This window comes from Drosophila miranda, chromosome 2 (genome assembly GCF_003369915.1).
Source record: "Drosophila miranda strain MSH22 chromosome 2, D.miranda_PacBio2.1, whole genome shotgun sequence".
Lineage (NCBI taxonomy): Eukaryota > Metazoa > Arthropoda > Insecta > Diptera > Drosophilidae > Drosophila > Drosophila miranda.
Genome location: NC_046675.1, coordinates 15,649,889 through 15,669,334, shown reverse-complemented (window position 1 = coordinate 15,669,334; position 19,446 = coordinate 15,649,889). Strand labels below are relative to the sequence as shown.

Here is a 19,446-nt window from a genome sequence, read left to right as displayed (position 1 = left end):
TGCAGAGAGGAGGGAGAGACAGAGAGCGAGAGATGACAAAAGATAAGCACGCCTTTGATAACGCACTTGACTTTGCCATTCCCCCCCCGAGCCCTGCTCCTCCCCTGCTCAATCATCAAAGCAATGAATGAGAATGTGGATATTCACACATTGTATTCGTTTAATTAAAGGATACTTTTAGAGGTTCATTGGATCATTCAAAGATACTTACGAACTGTGACCATTTTCGGATCGTAGGCACAAACGCGCCGCTCCACGGCCGCTATCTTGCGCTGGACCCGCCCGGCCCGCTCGCCCACCGACTGCAGGTCCCGCTGCAGATCGTCGAAGATGTCGCTGGCGATGAGCACCAGGCTGGCCAGCTGCCGCAGGGCATTGCTCAGGGTTATGTTGCTGATGGAGTCGAACTCGTGGCCGGAGACGACTTTCGAGGAGCCGGCGGTGGGTGAATGTGGGGCGCTGGCGTTCCGCGCCATCGTCGGACGCTGCTGGCTGGGGTGCCGCGAATTGGGCAACGACTGGGAGGCACGACTCGGGCCGTGCGTCGGCGAGGTCGAGAGGAATTCGACGTGCTGCTTCAGCTTCTTCATGGGCAGGGCCGCTGGTGGGTGGGGCTGACCGGCTCCGTCCTCCCCATCCCCGTTCACATGCACCAGGACTCTGGTCAGCGAGGGCGAGGTGGGCGAGGTGGCCCGGCAGTCGGCGACATCCGTTCCCGCCTCTGGCGACTGCTTGTTGATGCAGTTGTTGTTTTTGCACTTGCCGGGCGCACAGTGGAAGCGGGTGGAGGCATGTCCAAGGCTGGCGGCCGTCGCCTGGGCCACATTTACGGGTTGCACCACGCGCTGTACAAAGGGCATCTCTTGGCTGCTTGGATGCTGGCTTCACTAGCTGCTGCTCCTCCTCCTCATTGACTTGGGGCACTGCTCACGTACGGATCGGGCACTAGATTCATACCACACAAACACTATCTCTGCGTCTGCCTTTTAGCCAAAAACAAAGAGCGAGAGAGACACAAACTCACACTGGCACAGACAGAGAAACTGGTCAAACAACTTCTGGGCTTGAATCCTCTGCAGCTTCAGATTCCGTCTCCTCCTTTACCTATTGTTGTCTGTTTTCGGCTCTCGGCCGCCGCATAAATTCCTTTGCTTTTGGCCGTTTTCTGTGGCTGCTGGCTGCACACACGCACACAAACTAGTTGGTCGCTTGGGGCGACGCTGCTGCTGCTGCTGCCTGGCACTGGTTTAATTGAAAGCAAGCCGGGACCGGCGTTTGGGGCGACACTGTGAACTGGTTTATGCTCTGCACTTTACACCGCATTATGCATTAACGTGGCCTGAACCGACAAAACCCGACACCAACACCAACCAATTTACACGCCGAACACGATTTTGTAATAATTACGCTTTTATGGCTCTACTCTGTTTTGCTGCCGCCGCTTTTATTGCCGGTACGCGTGTTCCCCGTTCATTCGCAGCTTTCAAAAGGTGTGGACGAAATCAAGAACGATAACAAACCGCGCGCACGTCTTGCTCGTTTGCCGGGTCAAAAAAAACAGCCGATTAGCGATGAGCCAGGATGGTGCTAGAGCTACACTACCCTCGATATTACTATCGACGCATAGACATTTTTCGATTGTAGTTCACTATCGACCCTCAGAAATATACCAAAATAAACCGTCTCATTTTAAAAATATACCGTAAAAATACTGGCGAATTCAAGATCTATTTTACATATTCCTCGTTTTTGATATTCCGCGGAATATTACTAGCTATATAGAACATTAAGCCATGCCCAAGTAATTTTATCTGATTAGTGAATCTAATTTCTAATTGACTGGTTTATTTTAAACACTTGCTTTTATTGCATTTTGCGTATAAAGAGGTTTTAGCGAAAATGGTCAAACAAGAAAAACGAAAGAGGATAGTCGTTCCTATTGTTCAATTTTTATATTCCGTCGAATATTATTAGCTAGATGAAACAATTCACCATCCCCACATAATTTTATACGATTAATGAATCAATTTTTTACTTAACTGGTTTATTCTAAATACTTGCTTATATTGGTCACGAAAGAGGATAGTCGTTCCTATTGATCAATTTAAAGAATCCGTTGAATAATGCCGTCTAACTAAAATCCTTAAAAAAAAAACCTGCATATGGAAGTTTCTATACCCAATGTTCTCAAATATACCACTGAAAATGAAATTTAATAGATTGATAAAATTGATCAAACATACCATTTTTCAATTGTAGTTCACTATCAATAGATGCAATCAACGAAGAGGAATAATTGAACAAAACAGCACACACATAAATTTCGGCTCATTTCAAATCAAAAAACGTATAAAAAACCATTCGACTCTGGTAGATCGTTAGGATTTTCTTATTTTCACATTCTTTTCAATTTTTTGCTTTTTTAAATTTAAAATAAAACGGCCAAGAAGGTAGATCAGGATTACCCGATATTTTTGGGGCAGTGTAACCACACGAATTTAATTTACACCTTCTATCGATAGCTTCTTTTTGACAGCCCTGCCCACATACGGTCACACTTCTTAAAATTAGAAATAAATAAAGCATTTTCGCTGTAAAATAGAATAAACCAAAGAAAAAATTGGTTTGCAAACTAAGCAGCAGCATGCCGAAGTATTACTGCGACTATTGTGACACCTACCTGACACACGACTCGCCCTCGGTGCGCAAAACACACTGCACGGGCCGCAAGCATCGCGACAATGTGAAGTTCTACTACCAGAAGTGGATGGAGGAGCAGGCCCAGCATCTGATTGATGCCACCACGGCGGCATTCAAGGCCGGCAAGATAACGAACAATCCTTTTGCTGGCGGACCCTCATCGGCGCCGCCCAAGCCATCTGGCGTGTCCATCCCGCCGCCCAACATGGGTGCGCCGCCGCGTCCTGGTATGCCTGGCATGCCGTTTATGCCGCCTATGATGAACCCCATGATGACTGGAATGCGTCCGCCGCCCATTATGAATCCCATGGCCATGATGGGACCGCCACCGCCGCTGGGCACCATCCCGGGTGTCCGTCCGCCCATCATGAATGGACCAAAGTGACAAAAACGCGACCTGCCAGAGAACAATCAAGATCATCGGCATTAATTAAGAACTAGAGCATAAGTAACCTCAATTGCAAATACAAAATAAATACATATTAAAATGTACTTTTACACGAAACATAAACCGTGTAATTTTGCCACAGATCGAAATGATACAAAATTAATTTAAAATAGACATATACGCTTTTATTACACTTTTGGACTTACATATGTGCTATAGTAGGAGGTTAGAATATAACGTGATTATAATTGTTATAGTAGGTGTTTATGATAGGATTCAAGTGTTCTATTAAGTTATATTGGGGATTTCCTTTCCATTGCCTGACAACATCGTCATTACTAAAGAAAATTAGGTACTAGGTGATAAAATCACCGATCAGAGCTGATCATTGGTTATCTGGACATTCGTTGGCGTTTGCTGGGCGAGATCAGCACTTGAGGCGGCTGATGCGTGCCCGAGATAGCATCGAATATACTCGTCTCCGAACGCTGGTACTCGCTGCTAATGTTCTCCAGAGTCAAGTCGGCGTCCAGCACCAACACCTGAAACATCAAAAATACAGCTTAATTTGAGGAATTCCTGTGCATCTCTGGAGACGATCGAGTACTAACCTTGCAGGCCTGATTCCGGCGGTTATGTATTAGCCAATCCTCGTGCAGTTCGTGCAGCTCCTGGAGATACTTGAGCGGCACACAGCTCTCTTCGGAGCGGGCACGTTGTCGAATGCGTTCATGCGCCACTTCCGGGGACGTTCGCAAGTAGATAATGAGATCGGCCTGAACATGTATGGACTCTTCAATGAACTTGTACCATTCCTGCAGAGTGTTGTACATGCCCGTCTCCAGCGAACCATTGCGGTACATGTTCTCCACAAAGCAGTACCTAATTGTAGAATGTTAAAACCGGATTCTGAACAGAGTAGGAAGGGGGTGGGGCCTTACCGGGAGCTAAAAATGGAGCGCTCCATTATTTTTAGCTTCTTGTCGGTGGGCGCTGTGTGTGCCTGCAGCATGGTTAGCGTGACATAAGACTGAAAGGGCATTGCCCACTTCTTGGGTTCCTTGTACATCCGCTCCAGCAGATTCACACCGTTTACGTTGCGCCACTTCTCCACAGGCTCAGTGAGCAGGCAGATCTCGTCCCTGTACTTCTCAAAGTGGTTCAAATACGTGGTCTTGCCGCTGCCGATGTTGCCCTCGATCAGCACCGTGAAAGGCTGCGTGCCCTCGGCGAACTTTTTGCCCTGCCTCGAGCTGGCTGCTGCTACGGACATCATGGCAGATAAACAGCGATCTGGACGTGAAAAACAATCGGGAATGTAGTCAAATGTGATGGTTTTTTTTGTGTTCCGACTAGCGCCAAGAAAGAGCACTGTACTGTAGGTCTGGTCGAGTAAAACTAACCACCAACAGAGATGATCTCGTTATTTGCCGCCGAAAAAAGCGCGGGAAAAAACATTGTATTGTTTGTTTTCGTTGCCATCAACACCTGGGCTGGTTAAAGGTGGAAAAGGGGTAGGGGTAGCTGTGGGTCGTGGTCTAAAATAAATCTTAGCTTAAGGAATTGATTTACAGGCTAGTTTTAATTACCAATATACTGGATAATTTTCATTGTAATGGTATATAAGTAGGGAATGGCAATGATGTACAGATGATCTCCTACATCCGATGACTGGATACAGAAGCATCTATATAATGCAGATACTTAAATGCCAGCAGCATGAAGAAAACTCGTTTTTTATTTTAAAAGGACACGGTATTTCACAATAAATGCATTTGCTCATGGAGACTTTATTGAAAGAAAACAGCTGACTTATCGATACACATACTTTGAACTATTGCTTCAAATTCCGATTACTTACAGCTGTTTGGCCGGCGAAATTATCGCCCGCAATTGTCATCTCCAAGAAGACGCATTTTTGTCAATATTTTAAGAAAATTGTAAATAAATAAGAAAAAGATATTTTAAGCGTACATCTTTCCTTCTACAGCATGTCTATAGAAATCGAATCAGCCGAGTGAGTACATAAAAGGTGCCCCAGCGTGTCCTGCATGTGTAATTTTCCTTCCATCCACCCCCCCCAACAGCGTGATTCGGCTTATCCAGCAGTACCTGAAGGAGTCAAATCTTATGAAGACGCTGCAGACCCTGCAAGTGAGTCCAACCGCCCTCCTCAGACAAATTTAAGCAATCTAGTTTTCCCCACCACAGGAGGAAACGGGTGTCTCCCTAAACACAGTGGACAGCGTCGATGGTTTCGTCCAGGACATATCCAATGGCCACTGGGACACGGTGCTGAAGGTGACGCAATCGCTGAAGCTGCCCGACAAGAAACTGCTCAATCTCTATGAGCAAATCGTGCTGGAGCTGATAGAACTGCGGGAGCTGGGCGCAGCCCGTTCCCTGTTGCGGCAAACGGATCCCATGAGCATGTTGAAGCAGCAAGAGCCCGAGCGGTACATTCATTTAGGTATTGTATTGGATTTGGGCTCCTTGGATAAACGTTCAAGTGCGGATCTTTCGCAGAAAACATGTTGCAGCGTGCATACTTCGATCCCCGTGAAGCGTATGCGGAAGGCAGCAGCAAGGAGAAGCGCCGCACAGCCATCTCACAAGAGCTGAGCGGTGAGGTGCATGTGGTGCCCTCGTCCAGGCTCTTGGCCTTGCTGGGCCAAGCCCTAAAATGGCAACAGCATCAGGGACTCCTTCCTCCTGGTACCACGATCGATTTGTTCCGCGGCAAGGCGGCCATGAAAGATCAGGAGGAGGAAATGTATCCCACACAGCTGTTCCGGCAGATCAAGTTCGGACAAAAGTCGCACGTGGAGTGCGCTCAGTTCTCGCCAGATGGGCAGTACTTGATAACCGGAAGTGTCGACGGGTTCCTGGAGGTATGGAACTTCACGACTGGCAAAGTGCGAAAGGATTTGAAGTACCAGGCCCAGGACCAGTTCATGATGATGGAGCAGGCGGTTCTAGCCCTGAATTTCTCGCGCGATTCTGAAATGGTGGCCTCTGGTGCCCAGGATGGCCAGATCAAAGTGTGGCGCATCATCACCGGCCAATGCCTGCGAAAATTTGAGAAGGCCCACACCAAGGGCATTACCTGCCTGCAGTTCTCCCGCGATAACAGCCAAGTGCTGAGTGCCTCCTTTGACTACACGGTGCGACTGCACGGCCTGAAGTCAGGCAAGATGCTCAAAGAGTTCAAAGGCCACTCATCCTTTGTCAACGAGGCCACATTCACGCCCGACGGCCACAGCGTACTCAGCGCTTCCTCCGATGGCACGGTCAAGGTGTGGTCCCTCAAAACCACAGAGTGCGTCGCCACCTACAAACCGCTGGGCAATGAGCTGGCGGTCAACACTGTCCTCATCCTGCCCAAGAATCCCGAGCACTTCATTGTTTGCAACAGATCGAACACAGTGGTAATCATGAACATGCAGGGCCAGATTGTGCGATCATTCTCGTCAGGTAAGCGCGAGGGTGGAGCCTTTATCTCGGCTACTCTTTCGCCGCGCGGCGAGTTCATCTACTGTGCTGGCGAGGATCAGGTGCTCTACTGTTTCTCCGTCTCCTCGGGTAAACTGGAACGTACTTTGAACGTGAGTTTTTACTGACATTACACTCATTGCTGGTCTCTGGTAAATACTTTTATTTAACAGGTTCATGAAAAAGATGTCATTGGCCTGTCCCATCATCCGCACCAGAATCTTCTGGCCAGCTACAGCGAGGATGGACTGCTGAAGCTTTGGAAGCCATAGATCACCTAAGTGTTTGCCAATTGACTTTCGTACCTAGTTTTAGTTCCAGAAATACACCTACTGCCCCCGATTACGATTACTTTAAGTTTCGAGGTGTTTTCTTGGATTTTCTCTTGCCCTGCCCTTCCCCCACATCAATATCTTCAATCGTGTCTCCATATGAAACAAATTGACTTTAATTAAGCATTATGCAAAGCGACAACGAGCGCAGCCGTCTCCCAGGGCCCTAATCCGCAGAGCACAGAGCTTGCTTCAATTGCTGGCTCAGCACTTAAATTAGTCGAGCAACCACACTCAACGGGTTCACTTGACAGCCCCCGTCCCAGTGCCAGTCAGCATGAAGAGCGACGAGATCATTGATAAAATACGCAACAAGCTGAAGGAGTCGGACCCTGGCCGCCGCACTGTGGTCAACACGTTTCAGTTCAACTTCACCGATGCCGACGGCAAGCTAATCAAGAGCATGGGTGAGTGAGTGCTGGACCATTGGTCAGACCACCGATGACCGTCTCACTGTAGTCTTTGATTTCAAAGCATTGAACATCTACGAGGGCAGTGCAGCCAGTGCCGATGGACAGGTTACTATATCCGATGAGGATTTCTATCTGGTCGGCACCAAACAGAAGACTTTCCAGGAGATTTTACAGCAGGACAAGGCAAAAATCGAGGGCGATGAAGAGGCAATCAAGAAAATGTTGGAGAAATTTCGTATAAATTCCCAGAACTGAAGTATATCTGATAAACGTACACCTACAATCACATATATGTAGATATATAAATGCGTTTTTGTATTCATTTAAAAATAATCGTAGCACTGTTCCGGCCGCCAAGGATTGTAACAAAATAAATTACTGCAAAATAAACATTTTCTTTTGAATAAAAGGTAAACCCTGTTAACCCTCCACCCATCTCAGTAATTGGAAAAATTGTTTCAACGTTTTGAAATTCAATTGGTTTTATTATTCATTTATTTAATTACCTTTATTTATATTTAATGTTAACATGGAATTGTTTTTGTAGGTGTTTCCTTTTAATTTGAAATTTTTGGTTTCTTTGGCGTATTATTATTATTTTTCAACTATTTTTTCTGTTATTTGGCACGACGCAACGTTTTGGTGCCAATGAGTGCGTCTGAGATTCTGAATTTGATTTCTGACTGCTGTTTTTGTTTCTGGTCTCGGATTCGGATTTGAATTCTTTTTGGATTCATCTGTGTGCTCCTGGCCTGCCTGCCTTCTGGCTTACTTTTAGATTTAATTGTAAATTTAACATTTGCTCTTTTTGGGGTGTTTTAATTTAACTTTTAGTGTTACCTTAGTAAACGCTTTTTAGTTTAAAACATCTCTTCTTGGGGGTAGGTTTCATTTGGGCTTGCTTTCTCGAACATTTTATTTGCGTTTTTCATTAGTTTTCTGCTTTAGTACTATTTCCTTTTTAATTTATTTTTAATTTTTATTGCTAAAACACAAATTCCGATTTTGTTTATTAACTAATTGAATTGTTTGTTTCTGGGTTTCTTCCTCCTTTTTTTTATATTTGGTTTTATGCAATACAACAACAAAATTTGTACACTTAAACTAAAGTTTTTTTATACGAATTATTTCTTAGGATTTACTTGATCATTATGCGCTTTTAATGCAACAATTTAACAACGTTTTACTTCCTCAAGGTAATTGTATTTACTTTCTGTTTTACTCATTACTTATTTATTTTTTTTTTTTATTAATTTAGCATTCGTAACACCTACATACGTTTATTATAAATGGTTTTTACGTTAAACGGTTTTATGTTTCCTTCGCTGATTTAAGCCATTTGCTTTAATTTCGAATGCTTTCTGTTGCAAAACGTACGTGCGCTATGAAACCAATACTTATTCATTTTACTTTACGAAACATTAGGGAATTTGCTATCGATTGAGAGCTCCAAAACGGAGGAAACTGACTGAACGAAACCTTAAAATATACACATAAATATAAAAATAATTACAATACAATAAATGAACACTATAATATAATAATAGTTGGATGTAAACGATTGCCAAATCTTGGTTTGGCGAAAAGGAAATTAAATTGAAATTGATTCCTCGATTTGTATTTGTATTTGTATTTGTGTTTAGTTCATTTTAGTTTAGTTTCTTGTATAATTTATTTTATTATTATCGTTCCCTTTAGCGTATACATTTTTATAAATATTTTGTTCGCCTTAAATGTTTATAAAAATGTGCTTAAATAGACAAAAATCTTTGAATTTATCCCGTTTTATCTCCAACCCTTTTCCGTTTCTCGAATCCATTTACCATTTAATATTTACCATTTTTGGGGCCGCTAATGAATGCTTTATTTAATTTCCTTCGCATATAAACTCCTCGATCTAGCATTATTTAACTCTGCGCTTTTACTCTTTGCTGGAAGATACAGTTTTGATAGTCACTAATTCTTTTATTTATGCATTTTTCCACCTCTCGCCACTGCGGTTCTTGTTCTTGTTTTTCGTTTTTTGTTTGTTGTATGTTTGATTTTTGTGTAGCTTCAAGTGTCGAAGATTTGTTGTATTGTACGTACAAAATGTGTAAATAAGGAGTCATGTCATGCGCATATGATTAGGTAGTTAATTATTATTGTTTTATGCCCTTTAGTGTGTTGCTGCTGCCTCTATTCTGTATTGGTTTTATCTATCGATTTTGGTTCGCGAGAATGTGTATTCATTTATTGGCGCTAACGCTCATCGTCTCGCTTTTTGTATAATTAATTCAATTTATGCTTCACCTAAATATTACTCGTATCAAATATAAAAATCAACAACTTTATTATTTTGTTTTTTGTTTGGTTTTCCCCTTGTCTGCGGTCTCTTGTGGCTATGAAAATGATCGTACTTCCGGCACTTCCACTTCTTCTACTTCTCGCTTTTTACACATCTGTCCGTCTGTCGGCCTGCGCTCTCTCCATGCGCCATACGTATTTCGCTATGTGTATAATATAGTATATTTAAATGTAGCTATTATTTGTTTGTTGCTTTCCATCCTTCCTATTCTTTCCATCCTTCGATTTCTTCTGCTATTGAAACGCGCGCCTCGCTAATCGTGTTAATCGCAACTACAATATGATCGCCCTACTGTACTTATTTAGCGTCATCGTTTTCCTCATCCTCTAATACCTACTACCTCTATAGATCCTCCGCTCGCTCATTAAATATATGTCTTAATCAATTCGCATTTTTGCATAATTTCTTGTCTTTTAGGTATTGTTAACTTTTGAATTACTGTTTCTGCTTCTGTTCTGTTCTGTCCAGTTTATCTGTCGTTTATCTTTTCTCCTTGCCTCGACCACGTGTCCGATTGTATCTGTGTTCTCCAGTGTATCTGTGTACTATATGTAAAACTACTTCACTCGCTCTGCAAAGTTGCTCTGTTCGCCATTTACCTAGTTAGCCTTAGTCTAAATGCGTCTTAAAACCGAAACTGAAAGTCACGATAAAAATGCCTAAAAATGCTCTAAACCATCGTTAAACGTTCGCCATTTGGTTGACATGATCGATGTTGTCCTCATCGAAATGCACATCGTTGATGAATATGTCCGCGACCAGATCGTCCTCGTCCAAGTCCAGATCATCATCGTCGTCATCCTCTCCGTTGGACATCAGGCCGTGTCCCATGTCTACGCCGGCAATGCATATGTGGGGCGGCGGTGGCACGCTCGTCGGCGGCAATGGGGCTGGTGGTATGATCAGGTTGCCGCTGTTGATGCCATGCAAACTGCCCGCTATACTAGCCCCGCCACTCTGCAAATGCCTCCGACTGGAGCTGAGACCCGCTGGAAAGCAAATGGGAACTGTTATAGCCGTGGAAACTGTGAGGAGTGGAGAGTTTTAAAATCAAATAAATTACCTGGAAACTAAAAAGACTATAAAGAAAACCAAAATCAAAGAAAACCTTAGAAGAGCACAGAACAAATCAAAAATATATATGGATTATCCCAGGGATCCCTTAGCTTACCCGTTGCACTGGTCTGTGAGTCGTAGTGCGCATTCCGATGCAGGCCCAATTGGCGCACATGGTTCCTACGGTTTCTTCTGGAGTGACAGAGTGTGCATAGGAGACAGATTAGGGACAAGACGACGATTAGTGTTATTATAATTAGAACGTCGTGATCCGCCTCGGCCGCTTCCGTGGTACCTGTTCGCATTTATTGAGGGTGGGAGGGAGGTGAATAGAATAGATCATTTGTTAATCGATATTCGGAATACTTCAACGATTTAATATTAATATCGGGAACGTGTGTGTGTGTGTGTGTGGATTTCTAGTTAGAGGAGGAGTTTTTGTGTGTGTTTCATGTGGGTGGGTGTGTGGTTGGTTGAGTGGGTGTTCTTGTTCTTTTGTTTTGTGTGGATGTGTCTGTGCAGTGGATTCCTTTAGACATTCCTTTAGATTTAGGGTTACTCAGTTCAGTTTATCATAGGCACCAGGAAGATACGATATACATATACATATACATACATACTGCTGTGATATGCAGTGCGGTACTGAGCGGAAAGGTGCAGAACATAAAGAAGCCAGAACGAAACAGGGAACGAAAACTACATGCCGTGAATAAAATCTCTCACAATGCGATCGAAATGGGAACTGAAAGATGCAACAAAAGAGTAACTCGGATGATCTCTGCAAGGGTTGGAGTTCCGTCTAGTTCTAGGGTGAAGTGAAACTTTACTTTGGATTTTTGAGAATATTGTGCATGTCATGAGCGTTTGCGTGTGGGCTTTGTGGGCGTGTCGTGGCGTGGTTTGAACGTGGACGTGTTTAACGATTGATTGTAGACAAGCTTTATGCAGAACTCACGTGTTAAATGTGACCAGAGAGAGTAATTCTTTAAACTTAGGTATAGATTAGAGTTAATATTTGGTTTTGGTTTCGGTTTTGGTTCGCTTCGTTTTTTGTTAGAAAAATGAGTAAAAATTCTTGCTAGCAGAATGTTTCGTTTATGTTTAGGTTTTTGTTTTTTTTTTTCTTTGTTATCATATTAATGTTCATTGTTTTTGATTCTCGTGGCAATTTCAATTCCGATTTGGAAATTTTGATTTTCTTACTGATTCTCAGGGTTTCTTCTGTTTGTTTTTGTTTTTGTTTTGATTCTGAATCTTTAGTTGTACGTATTTAACACTAATGCCATAATTGCTAAAACAAGTGTCTGTAGAAATGTGGGCAGATGCGTGGAATTGGCGTTACCTGTGCCAGGGGGTTTTGGGGGGTTTCGGTTCGAGGGATTTATATTGTTTTAAAGTAGAGTTTTTTTTTGGTTTTAGTTTATTGGTTTTGTTTGTTAGTGAAGACAAAAGAAAGAACAGAGAGAAATATAGGTAGAATTAGACAAGTAGGAGAGAGAGAAAAAGAGAGAAAGTGAAAGTTTTAGTGTGAGACTTTCACTGCGACTGAAAGTGTTGGATGCCGTACGGGTGGTGTTGAGTGTGGAAGGAGTGTTCGAATACTGCTACGAGGTGGAAGAGATTGAGATATTGAGAGTGAGAGATGTATGCATGGGGGGCGGGGAGGCTTGATGGATGGGGTAGGGGATCCTGGAGCACCCTAATCTATCCAGGAAGTATGTACAAAAGTCTGGCCATTGAAATGAATAAAACAAAAAAACAACTAGTAAACAGATTTAGTACTTAGGTGCAAATATTTATACTTAGAGAGAGTTAGAGAGACAGAGAGATAGAGAGAAGTTGGACTTGGCCTCAATATTTATGTATTTTTAGTTGGTATTTGGTATTTTAGGTTAGTATATTATGGATTATCATAGCTTTGGTATATTTAGTGGATAACGTTTTGCAAGTGTTTCGTCGGGTTCAAGTTTTCTTCGCTTATCAAAACGAAAAAGTGTAATGAAAGTATATGGTACACAAGGATTGCTCAAGGACATAATCCATCCAGTCCATGATAATCAAACCGAAACGAAACGAAACGAAATGAGATAGATACAATAAAGGTCCCACAAAAGTGGACGCACTGGAAACACAAACACGAATAACGAATAACGTATAATAACGTAACGGATACAATACATTACGGAAACGGAAACGTAAACCTAGTCAAAAGAGGCAAATAAAAAATTGAACTGAACCGTTCGACTCACTCACGACTCACAGTGCAATTCGTCACTATCGTCGCCGGGACCGCAGTTCTTGACGCCGTCGCAGCGCAGCTTGTCCGAGATGCAGTAGCCAGCGCCGCACTGGAAGTGGTAGGTGGACTCGCAGTGCAGGCCCACGGATGGCGGGCCCGGGCCCGAGTCCTGTATCTCAGTCCACACAATGCGGAAGCCCTACAGCGAGACACGGAGAGAGAGAGGGGGATCGTAACTCCGTATTGACCTTTCAAAGTGTATCTTCTTGGCTCACCTGTGCACCTACGGTCTTGTCGCTGGTTGTGAAACTAATGCGTGCCGTCTGGCCCGTGGAGGTGTAGTGCCAGTATTCGATGGGCGGCTTCTCGCCGCACAATTCCATGGGCGGTTGGTCAGAGTCGACATTCATCCACAGCCTCAGCACAGCCGCAGGACAGCCGCGATCTAGGCCGAAATCGAATAAGAAACGTGTGCGGAGCAGGAGTGCGTAGGTACTCACTTGCTGGATCCCCTTCGAGGCCGAACTGCTCAAAGTGAATGGACAACTTGTAGCCGGGTCGGGCGGTCATCACCCAATTGCAGGCATTGGAGGCCAGACCGCGACCGGGCGCCTTGTAGCCCGCCGGCCAGTTGGGGGAGGTGATGATGCCCGAGTCCTCGTTGCTGAAGTTGCCGCCGCAGTCGCCGGCATCCGACTTGGCCGACTCGAAGAAATAGCGCGCCTTGAAGCCGCTGGCCACGCTCTCCTGGTCCGTGTGCAGTGTGATGCGCAGCCCCACAGCACCCCGGGGGCTCTCGACGGGTCCGGGTGCTGTCAGACCACAGTAGCGGCCCAGCAGGCGATCGTTGTTGTCCCGATAGACGACATACATCTCCAGCCAATCCTCAAAGCAGGCGCCCGACCTGCAAGCCCAAGGTGACCCCCCGGTTAGATTCCATTTCTCAAGGACTTCTCATTGATGATGCTTACCCATATGCACCGGCCGTGGCATTCGCGTTGTTGTCCGCCTTGATCTTGAAGTGATCGAATACAATGGTCACCTGCTCGTTGGCCTCGGCCAGGAACAGGTACGAGCAGTTCGTGTCCGACGGATAGTTCGAGGGATAGCGCGGACTGTTCAGCTCGCCGCGCTTCTTCGAGCTGCTCACGTACGTGAAGCTGCAGGTGCCGTCCGGAGCCGCAGTGCCGGGTATCTTGTACTCCGTCTCGAAGGTGTACTTGCCCTTGAAGCCACGCCCCTGCAGCTCCCCCGAGCTGAAGACCATGGCCAGGCGCGGCCCCTCGCTGATCACGCGCTGCGTCTCGTTGCCACAGAGCTCGTAGTCGAACTTGTCGTAGGCGTCGGCCGTCTCCTGGCCCTTCAGATAGATCTTCAGATAGCCATCCGTGCAGTTGGATCTGTTAGAAGATTGGAGAAATTGGAATGGGAAAACTCGTGGGGATCTGGGAACCTGCTGTGAAATGCTTACTCGCTCTTGTCCTTGTGCATTACTTGGGGTATGTTGAAAGTACTGGTAAACTCGAGGCGCACACGCTCCAGATGCTGGGCATCCTGCATGCCATAGATGAAATATCTAAGGGATAATAGTTCCATTGAATTTTCTCTGTTCTAAGCATTCTGTAGATCTGGACTACTCACCTACATACAGTTTTTGGTATATAGGGATAGGGATAGTTGGGGGAGAGCACAAAGCCAGTCGACTCCTTCTTCGATAAAATCTTTTGATCACATTCTGAGCCACGTATGTGAATGCCATCATTTTCACCTGATGTACATGGTATGATGTATGTCATTCATAATAATTTGTTGTTGCATTTTTTTTTCGTATTTTTTTGTAAGTTTGTTAGTAGAGCAGTTTTTGGAAGGAGCAGTCAGATCAGATCAGATCAGGTCAGATTATAGCAGAGCAGAGTACATCAGATAGCGTAGAGAGAGAGAGATTCGTTTTGAAGTAGAAAGAAAGTTGTTGGGGAAGGTTAAAAATTTGATGAGAGTGTTGTTTCAATCGGTTGGAAAATAATAATAAAAATGCAGCAAAAATGAACAAAGCCAGTGGAAAGGTTGGTACCAAGCACATACAAATAGCTGTTAAATGCTTTACGCTGTGGCAACCACTTTGTGGGGCGCCCAAAAAGGTATGCTACACTTTCGGACCGGACCGCGCAAAATGGTTGCCGTGGGTGGGGGCGGGGGTCGGGTGGGGGGGTGGCAGAGAGCGCACAACTGAAATGATTGATAAAACAATTGCAGTTAGATGGTGGATATAGGTACTTACGTATAAAATCTAATTTAACAAAACCCTCGCTAAATTCATAAAATCCTTTAAAGCCACGATTCTGGGTATTTGCGGTGCGCGGTAACGTATAAAAATGAACAAAAAGGCTCGACTCGCTCGAATACAAAACTAAGTTTCTTTGCTGTCCGCAATATGTACCGATTAATGCTGACGAATTATCTGGACCATCGTACACTTTCACATAGTCAAATGGGCAGCTGTTGTTGTTGTTTTCATGTTGTTGTAGGTTGATTTTTTTGTAAATATTTCAGAGATTTGATAGCAAATTGGATAGAGAAGAATGGTTTTTTAGAGATAATTGTAGTCGAATGAGAGTAAATTTGTTTATGGATTTATGGATAGATCACAGATTAAGAGTGTTTCGAGGGATGTGTGTCTTGGATGTGGGCTGCAATCAAAGCAACCTCTGACCTGGGCCAAGAACTTGCTTCGATCTTGACTTGTAAGCGGTGTTGTGTGTGCGTGTGTTTTGTGTGTGTGTGTGGGTTTTGTGCAGCATTAGAGGTACTCACTGTGGTCCACCAAAAAATAGATCAAAATCACGAAACTCTAATCTAACTCTCTGATTCGATTCACCAAGAAACTGATATGTGCACGACATATCCTTCGGATAGGCACCTGGATAGGTTGGCGATATGAGCGTGCCGGTTTTATTCACACTCATGCTCGGCGTTATCGTGTAGGAACATGGCGATCCCGCAATGGGTATGCCAATTTCATATTCCGCTTTTCGAGGGATTCACAAGAGGTTAAGTCATGTTATTTCTGTTCATCGGGTGGTCTTGCAAAGTCTGGTCTACTCACATGCATTTATAAACCTAAACGTGCCCTCGAACAGATCGGTGGACACGTTCTTGTTGCTAAAAAACGAAATGGCAACGGCGCGGTACATGGAAATGCGACGACGCGGCGGTATGGCGCCACAGTACCGACCACCGAATGGGGAATTGATAAGCTCCGCAGGCTCCGACGATTGCACTTCCGAGTAAATATCCATGTACTCATGAACACAGCTATAAAGAAGACAAACCGAGCTGTTCGACTGATTTTATTTATGAAAATATGTGAGATGATTACCTTGGTAATTCACCGACGGCCGAACCGCTAAATAAATTGAAGAAATTTATATTAAGAATACTTGATTGTGTCTCATTAGGACTTACTCTGGTGGACTTCCTCTTAAACTAAACGATTTAAAAACTACTTCGACGCGCTGGCCAGGTCCTGCTAGGAAAGTGTAGAGGCATTGGCGCGAATGATTGCGATGGTTGTGCAGCAGCGGGGCCGAGAAGGTGCCATTCTGTGGCCCACCAATCCGCGACACAAATGTCTGATCACACTCTGCAGCAAGCGGGGGAGATGGGGAGAAACAAATGGGAAAGTTTGCAGGCGTTTCGGCCATTGATAAGTTGGGATTGTTCAAGGTTCTGTTGCAAGTCGGTTACACATAGACACTCACACACAGCAATACAAAACACATACGTATACAGAACGAAGCGGCAGAACAAGTGTAACGTTGGGTGTGTGTCTGTATCTGTATCTGTATTTGCAATTTACAACTATAGCAAGCGGTTGGGTTCGTCTACAAAGATAACTTTCAACTACGGGTAGACAGACACCAAAATTGAACTGCTAACTACGGGCGCGACTCGCACGCACTCAAACACAAGCGCACACACAACCCAACACACGTACACGCACACAAAGATACACATCGAGAGCAGGAGAGAGTGAGAGAGACAGAGTGAGAGAGAGAGAGAGAGAGAGTGAGACAAGGCGCCACCTACTTGGCGATTTCGTGGGTCGCGACGACACCTCCAAATAAGTCACCACGGGCTGCATCCAAGGCTCGCCATCAGCGCCGGACGACTCTAAGTGAGCAATGCCTGCCCCTGTAGGGAGTTGGGTGGGAGCGGGTGGTAGAGGGTGGTAGAGGGCGGTAGAGGGTGGTAGGTGGGAGACAAATATACATACACAATGTTAATGATTTCGATTTGCATGAGAATTGCGCTGAATTATGATTTATTTAGCTGGGGGATCCGTGGGAGGGTCTGCTCTAGTTAAGTCAACACTTGATGCCTAACAAGGAAATGCGCTTCTCGACGTCATGACAAGCTGTCCTACTGCTCTTTTGTTTGTTTATATATCATAAATGGTTGGGGTGTGGGTGTGGGTGTGGGGCAACATGTTATTATCAACTGATAATGCAACTTAAAAAGGAAATTCGTGTACTCTCCACCGGCGTATGGCGTACCCATAACGAACAGCTTATGGGAGAGAGTGTGTGGGTTTGTGCTCCTAAGCCAGCGGAAATTATGAAGAGCTTTTCTGCACACAGATACTCGCTCTGCTGCAGCAGCGGCAACAAACTTCCATCAACTTTAAAAGCCTCAAAGCCTTATTCTCTATCCGGTTTCAGCGTACTTTATGGACTATCTTTTGATTGACATTAAATGAAATTTAAATGTGAAATGTTCTACAGTTTTGGTAGAGCATTAACAAATGCTTTGCGGGCACTCGCTTCCAATTAAATTCAGTTTCGGGCACATAATAAATGAGCGGGCGAGGATTTATTCTGGCTTTTGTGGCTTTTCCACCAGCTGGTGCCTCTGTTGCCTCTGGTGCCTCGGGTGCCCTGCCTTGTAGTTGCGGTTCTCTAACAGTTTTAGTTTTCGGATGAAACTGTTGCCAACAGCGATAAATGTATTGTTCTCTATTGATTTTGTGATTCCCAGTCAACATGGTTTGTAGCCAAAGCCCCCGCTAAGCCACTGATACAATTTTCAGCTAATTATTTACGCAACCGAATGGCAAGCCCTTTTGGCAAGCGATCTAGATGATTATCACTCCGCCCATAACTCTTTAAATTAATTTTGCAAAAGGACATTTGTGCCTGGAATGCAGTTTGCAAAACAGCAAAATAAACGACGCTCGATGTAAAAGTTTGCTCATTAAAATGAGAGCGTATTTGTGTGGCAAACACAAACACACACACAGATACGTAAACACTAGGATAACATACATGGACAGGGGGACACGGTGCGTGCAGCGTTCCAAGGCCTGAATAGCACTCTGGGGCGGGGCCGGGGCGTAACAATGACAACCGCAGCACAAAATCGTGGTAACCGGAAGCTGGCAGAGCCAAATCCAAGCCCCCTCCCCACCCCTCTCAAATGACAATGCGCAGTAAAGTGTCAATAAATTTTATGCAGACGCCATTTGCATTGCCATAAATATTTTTGTTGTGTTCCGCTGCGCTCTGCCGAGTTCTCCGGTGTAGCCACCCCGTTCCACTGACACCCCACTCCCCCTGTCATTATGTTAATGTACACCTTTTGTGAGGCACCGACTCGGTTTCAATGCCACCAGCCGCTTGAACAATGCATAAAAAATGCAACCAGCTTTTAATTGCGTATTGTAAAGATGAAAAACTAACTGAGAAGCTGCCAAATGGCGGCAGCACTTCGTGTTTCAATTGTGTTTGTTAAATGTATTTACCGCCAGACTAAGCAGATGTAATCGGGGGAAAGGAGGGATCTGAATGGAGACGAGGCTTGGTTAGCCGCAACTTTGGTGTTTAGCACAAATTGCGCCCAAAGGATGGGTGGGTGCCAGTAAACGTTCTGGGAGCCGCACAGGCATAATGATGGCCATGACGAAGATGTTACACAGCGTGAAGCAGGCTGTCCCTGGACAGAGTGGGTGCGTGTCTCCAAGGGAGCTCTTAATATCAGACACACATTCGAAAGCCTTACCACATGCTGATGCTGCCAGGCGACAAAGGAGTAGGGAAGAGATATCTCGGGAATCACAGTCCAGAGAAGTTTTTCAAAATAATAATTCTCTGGGTAATTATAGGAAGTAGAATTTTCAAGTGAATGAAATGAACTTTCTCTGTAACTGTGCGAATATTCATAATTAGAGTCCAGATGATCCTCCTACTCAAATGTTCCCATAATTAATGGCGCAATATCAAGTAACCTTTGGGCCAACAAAACTTGGACTCTTTTCAGAGAAAATCAACTTTTGCGTTGCACTTTTGAAACTTTTGAAACAATGCCCTGGCATTGCTTTAAGCCAACTAAAATCAAGAGCTTGCTCTGATTTAAAGTTTTCCAGTCTGAATTTTGCTGCAGAAAAAACAGTGCAATTTTCCTTCAGTATCTGCTGGAGCTGCTCC

At 44.6% G+C, this 19,446-nt stretch overlaps 6 protein-coding genes across 18 annotated transcripts in view; 3 read left to right on the top strand and 3 right to left on the bottom strand.

Annotated features, from left to right (window-relative positions):
- LOC108155567 overlaps positions 1-1,580 on the bottom strand; it is a 42,794-nt gene extending 41,214 nt beyond the window's left edge. Inside the window, exon 1 of one of the 3 annotated variants that reach the window (XM_017286461.2) lies at positions 212-1,580. In XM_017286461.2, coding sequence (XP_017141950.1) covers positions 212-860 — 649 coding nt within the window. In that variant the 5' untranslated portion in view covers positions 861-1,580. The remainder of the gene's footprint in view (positions 1-211) is intronic. The other 2 variants (XM_017286459.2, XM_017286460.2) reach the window with 2 other exon arrangements.
- Positions 1,581-2,522: 942 nt separating this feature from the next.
- Positions 2,523-3,237, top strand: LOC108156403 (U1 small nuclear ribonucleoprotein C). The gene has a single exon (XM_017287841.2). The coding sequence runs from the start codon at positions 2,645-2,647 to the stop codon at positions 3,083-3,085; it is 441 nt and encodes a 146-aa protein (XP_017143330.1). The 5' UTR covers positions 2,523-2,644; the 3' UTR covers positions 3,086-3,237.
- Positions 3,238-3,251: 14 nt separating this feature from the next.
- LOC108156402 (deoxynucleoside kinase) lies at positions 3,252-4,893 on the bottom strand. Of its 2 annotated transcripts, none has more exons than XM_017287840.2 (4): positions 4,678-4,893; positions 4,030-4,381; positions 3,700-3,970; positions 3,252-3,630 (listed from the first exon to the last, which is right to left on the bottom strand). In XM_017287840.2, exons 1-4 carry the CDS (start codon positions 4,697-4,699, stop codon positions 3,481-3,483), a joined length of 795 nt encoding a protein of 264 aa, XP_017143329.1. In that variant the 5' UTR covers positions 4,700-4,893; the 3' UTR covers positions 3,252-3,480. The 2 variants fall into 2 exon arrangements, with proteins under 2 accessions (XP_017143329.1, XP_033244375.1); XM_033388484.1 differs by lacking the exon at positions 4,678-4,893 and adding an exon at positions 4,492-4,510.
- A 64-nt stretch (positions 4,894-4,957) lies between these two features.
- On the top strand, positions 4,958-6,937 carry LOC108156401 (WD40 repeat-containing protein SMU1). Its single transcript, XM_017287839.2, has 5 exons — positions 4,958-5,105; positions 5,176-5,242; positions 5,300-5,558; positions 5,615-6,693; positions 6,754-6,937. Exons 1-5 carry the CDS (start codon positions 5,080-5,082, stop codon positions 6,850-6,852), a joined length of 1,530 nt encoding a protein of 509 aa, XP_017143328.1. The 5' UTR covers positions 4,958-5,079; the 3' UTR covers positions 6,853-6,937.
- A 104-nt stretch (positions 6,938-7,041) lies between these two features.
- LOC108156404 lies at positions 7,042-7,715 on the top strand. Of its 2 annotated transcripts, none has more exons than XM_017287844.2 (2): positions 7,042-7,319; positions 7,387-7,715. In XM_017287844.2, the coding sequence occupies exons 1-2, from the start codon at positions 7,190-7,192 to the stop codon at positions 7,578-7,580; spliced, it is 324 nt and encodes a 107-aa protein (XP_017143333.1). In that variant the 5' UTR covers positions 7,042-7,189; the 3' UTR covers positions 7,581-7,715. The 2 variants fall into 2 exon arrangements, with proteins under 2 accessions (XP_017143333.1, XP_017143332.1); XM_017287843.2 differs by having other exon boundaries at positions 7,372-7,715.
- A 450-nt stretch (positions 7,716-8,165) lies between these two features.
- Positions 8,166-19,446, bottom strand: part of LOC108157166 (cubilin) — a 43,469-nt gene continuing 32,188 nt past the window's right edge. For 2 of the 9 annotated variants that reach the window (XM_017289077.2, XM_017289078.2), the window contains 14 exons: positions 17,054-17,158; positions 16,430-16,607; positions 16,344-16,370; positions 16,071-16,279; positions 15,779-15,992; positions 15,246-15,463; positions 14,609-14,735; positions 14,439-14,543; positions 13,939-14,367; positions 13,468-13,871; positions 13,243-13,412; positions 12,989-13,166; positions 10,844-11,023; positions 8,166-10,661 (listed from right to left, as the gene is read on the bottom strand). In XM_017289077.2, the coding sequence (XP_017144566.1) occupies positions 10,354-10,661; positions 10,844-11,023; positions 12,989-13,166; positions 13,243-13,412; positions 13,468-13,871; positions 13,939-14,367; positions 14,439-14,543; positions 14,609-14,735; positions 15,246-15,463; positions 15,779-15,992; positions 16,071-16,279; positions 16,344-16,370; positions 16,430-16,607; positions 17,054-17,158 (2,852 nt within the window). In that variant the 3' untranslated portion in view covers positions 8,166-10,353. Of the gene's footprint in view, positions 10,662-10,735; positions 10,781-10,843; positions 11,024-11,807; positions 12,071-12,981; positions 13,167-13,242; positions 13,413-13,467; positions 13,872-13,938; positions 14,368-14,438; positions 14,544-14,608; positions 14,736-15,245; positions 15,464-15,778; positions 15,993-16,070; positions 16,280-16,343; positions 16,371-16,429; positions 16,608-17,053; positions 17,159-19,446 lie in introns of those variants that run through there. The other 7 variants (XM_033388480.1, XR_004471804.1, XM_033388481.1 and 4 more) reach the window with 7 other exon arrangements.

Bases quoted from the DNA above. Each gene is read 5' to 3' on its own strand.
- LOC108156402 (XM_017287840.2), bottom strand. From the start codon at position 4,699: ATGAAAATTATCCAGTATATTG. The intron at 4,382-4,677 runs GTAATTAAAACT...TTTCACGTCCAG, and splicing joins GAAAATTATCCAGTATATTG to ATCGCTGTTTATCTGCCATG. The intron at 3,971-4,029 runs GTAAGGCCCCAC...TTCTACAATTAG, and splicing joins CGCTCCATTTTTAGCTCCCG to GTACTGCTTTGTGGAGAACA.
- LOC108156403 (XM_017287841.2), top strand. From the start codon at position 2,645: ATGCCGAAGTATTACTGCGACTATTGTGACACCTACCTGACACACGAC.
- LOC108156401 (XM_017287839.2), top strand. From the start codon at position 5,080: ATGTCTATAGAAATCGAATCAGCCGA. The intron at 5,106-5,175 runs GTGAGTACATAA...CCCCCCCAACAG, and splicing joins ATAGAAATCGAATCAGCCGA to CGTGATTCGGCTTATCCAGC. The intron at 5,243-5,299 runs GTGAGTCCAACC...TCCCCACCACAG, and splicing joins AGACGCTGCAGACCCTGCAA to GAGGAAACGGGTGTCTCCCT.
- LOC108156404 (XM_017287843.2), top strand. From the start codon at position 7,190: ATGAAGAGCGACGAGATCATTGATAAAATACGCAACAAGCTGAAGGAG. The intron at 7,320-7,371 runs GTGAGTGAGTGC...GTCTCACTGTAG, and splicing joins CAAGCTAATCAAGAGCATGG to TCTTTGATTTCAAAGCATTG.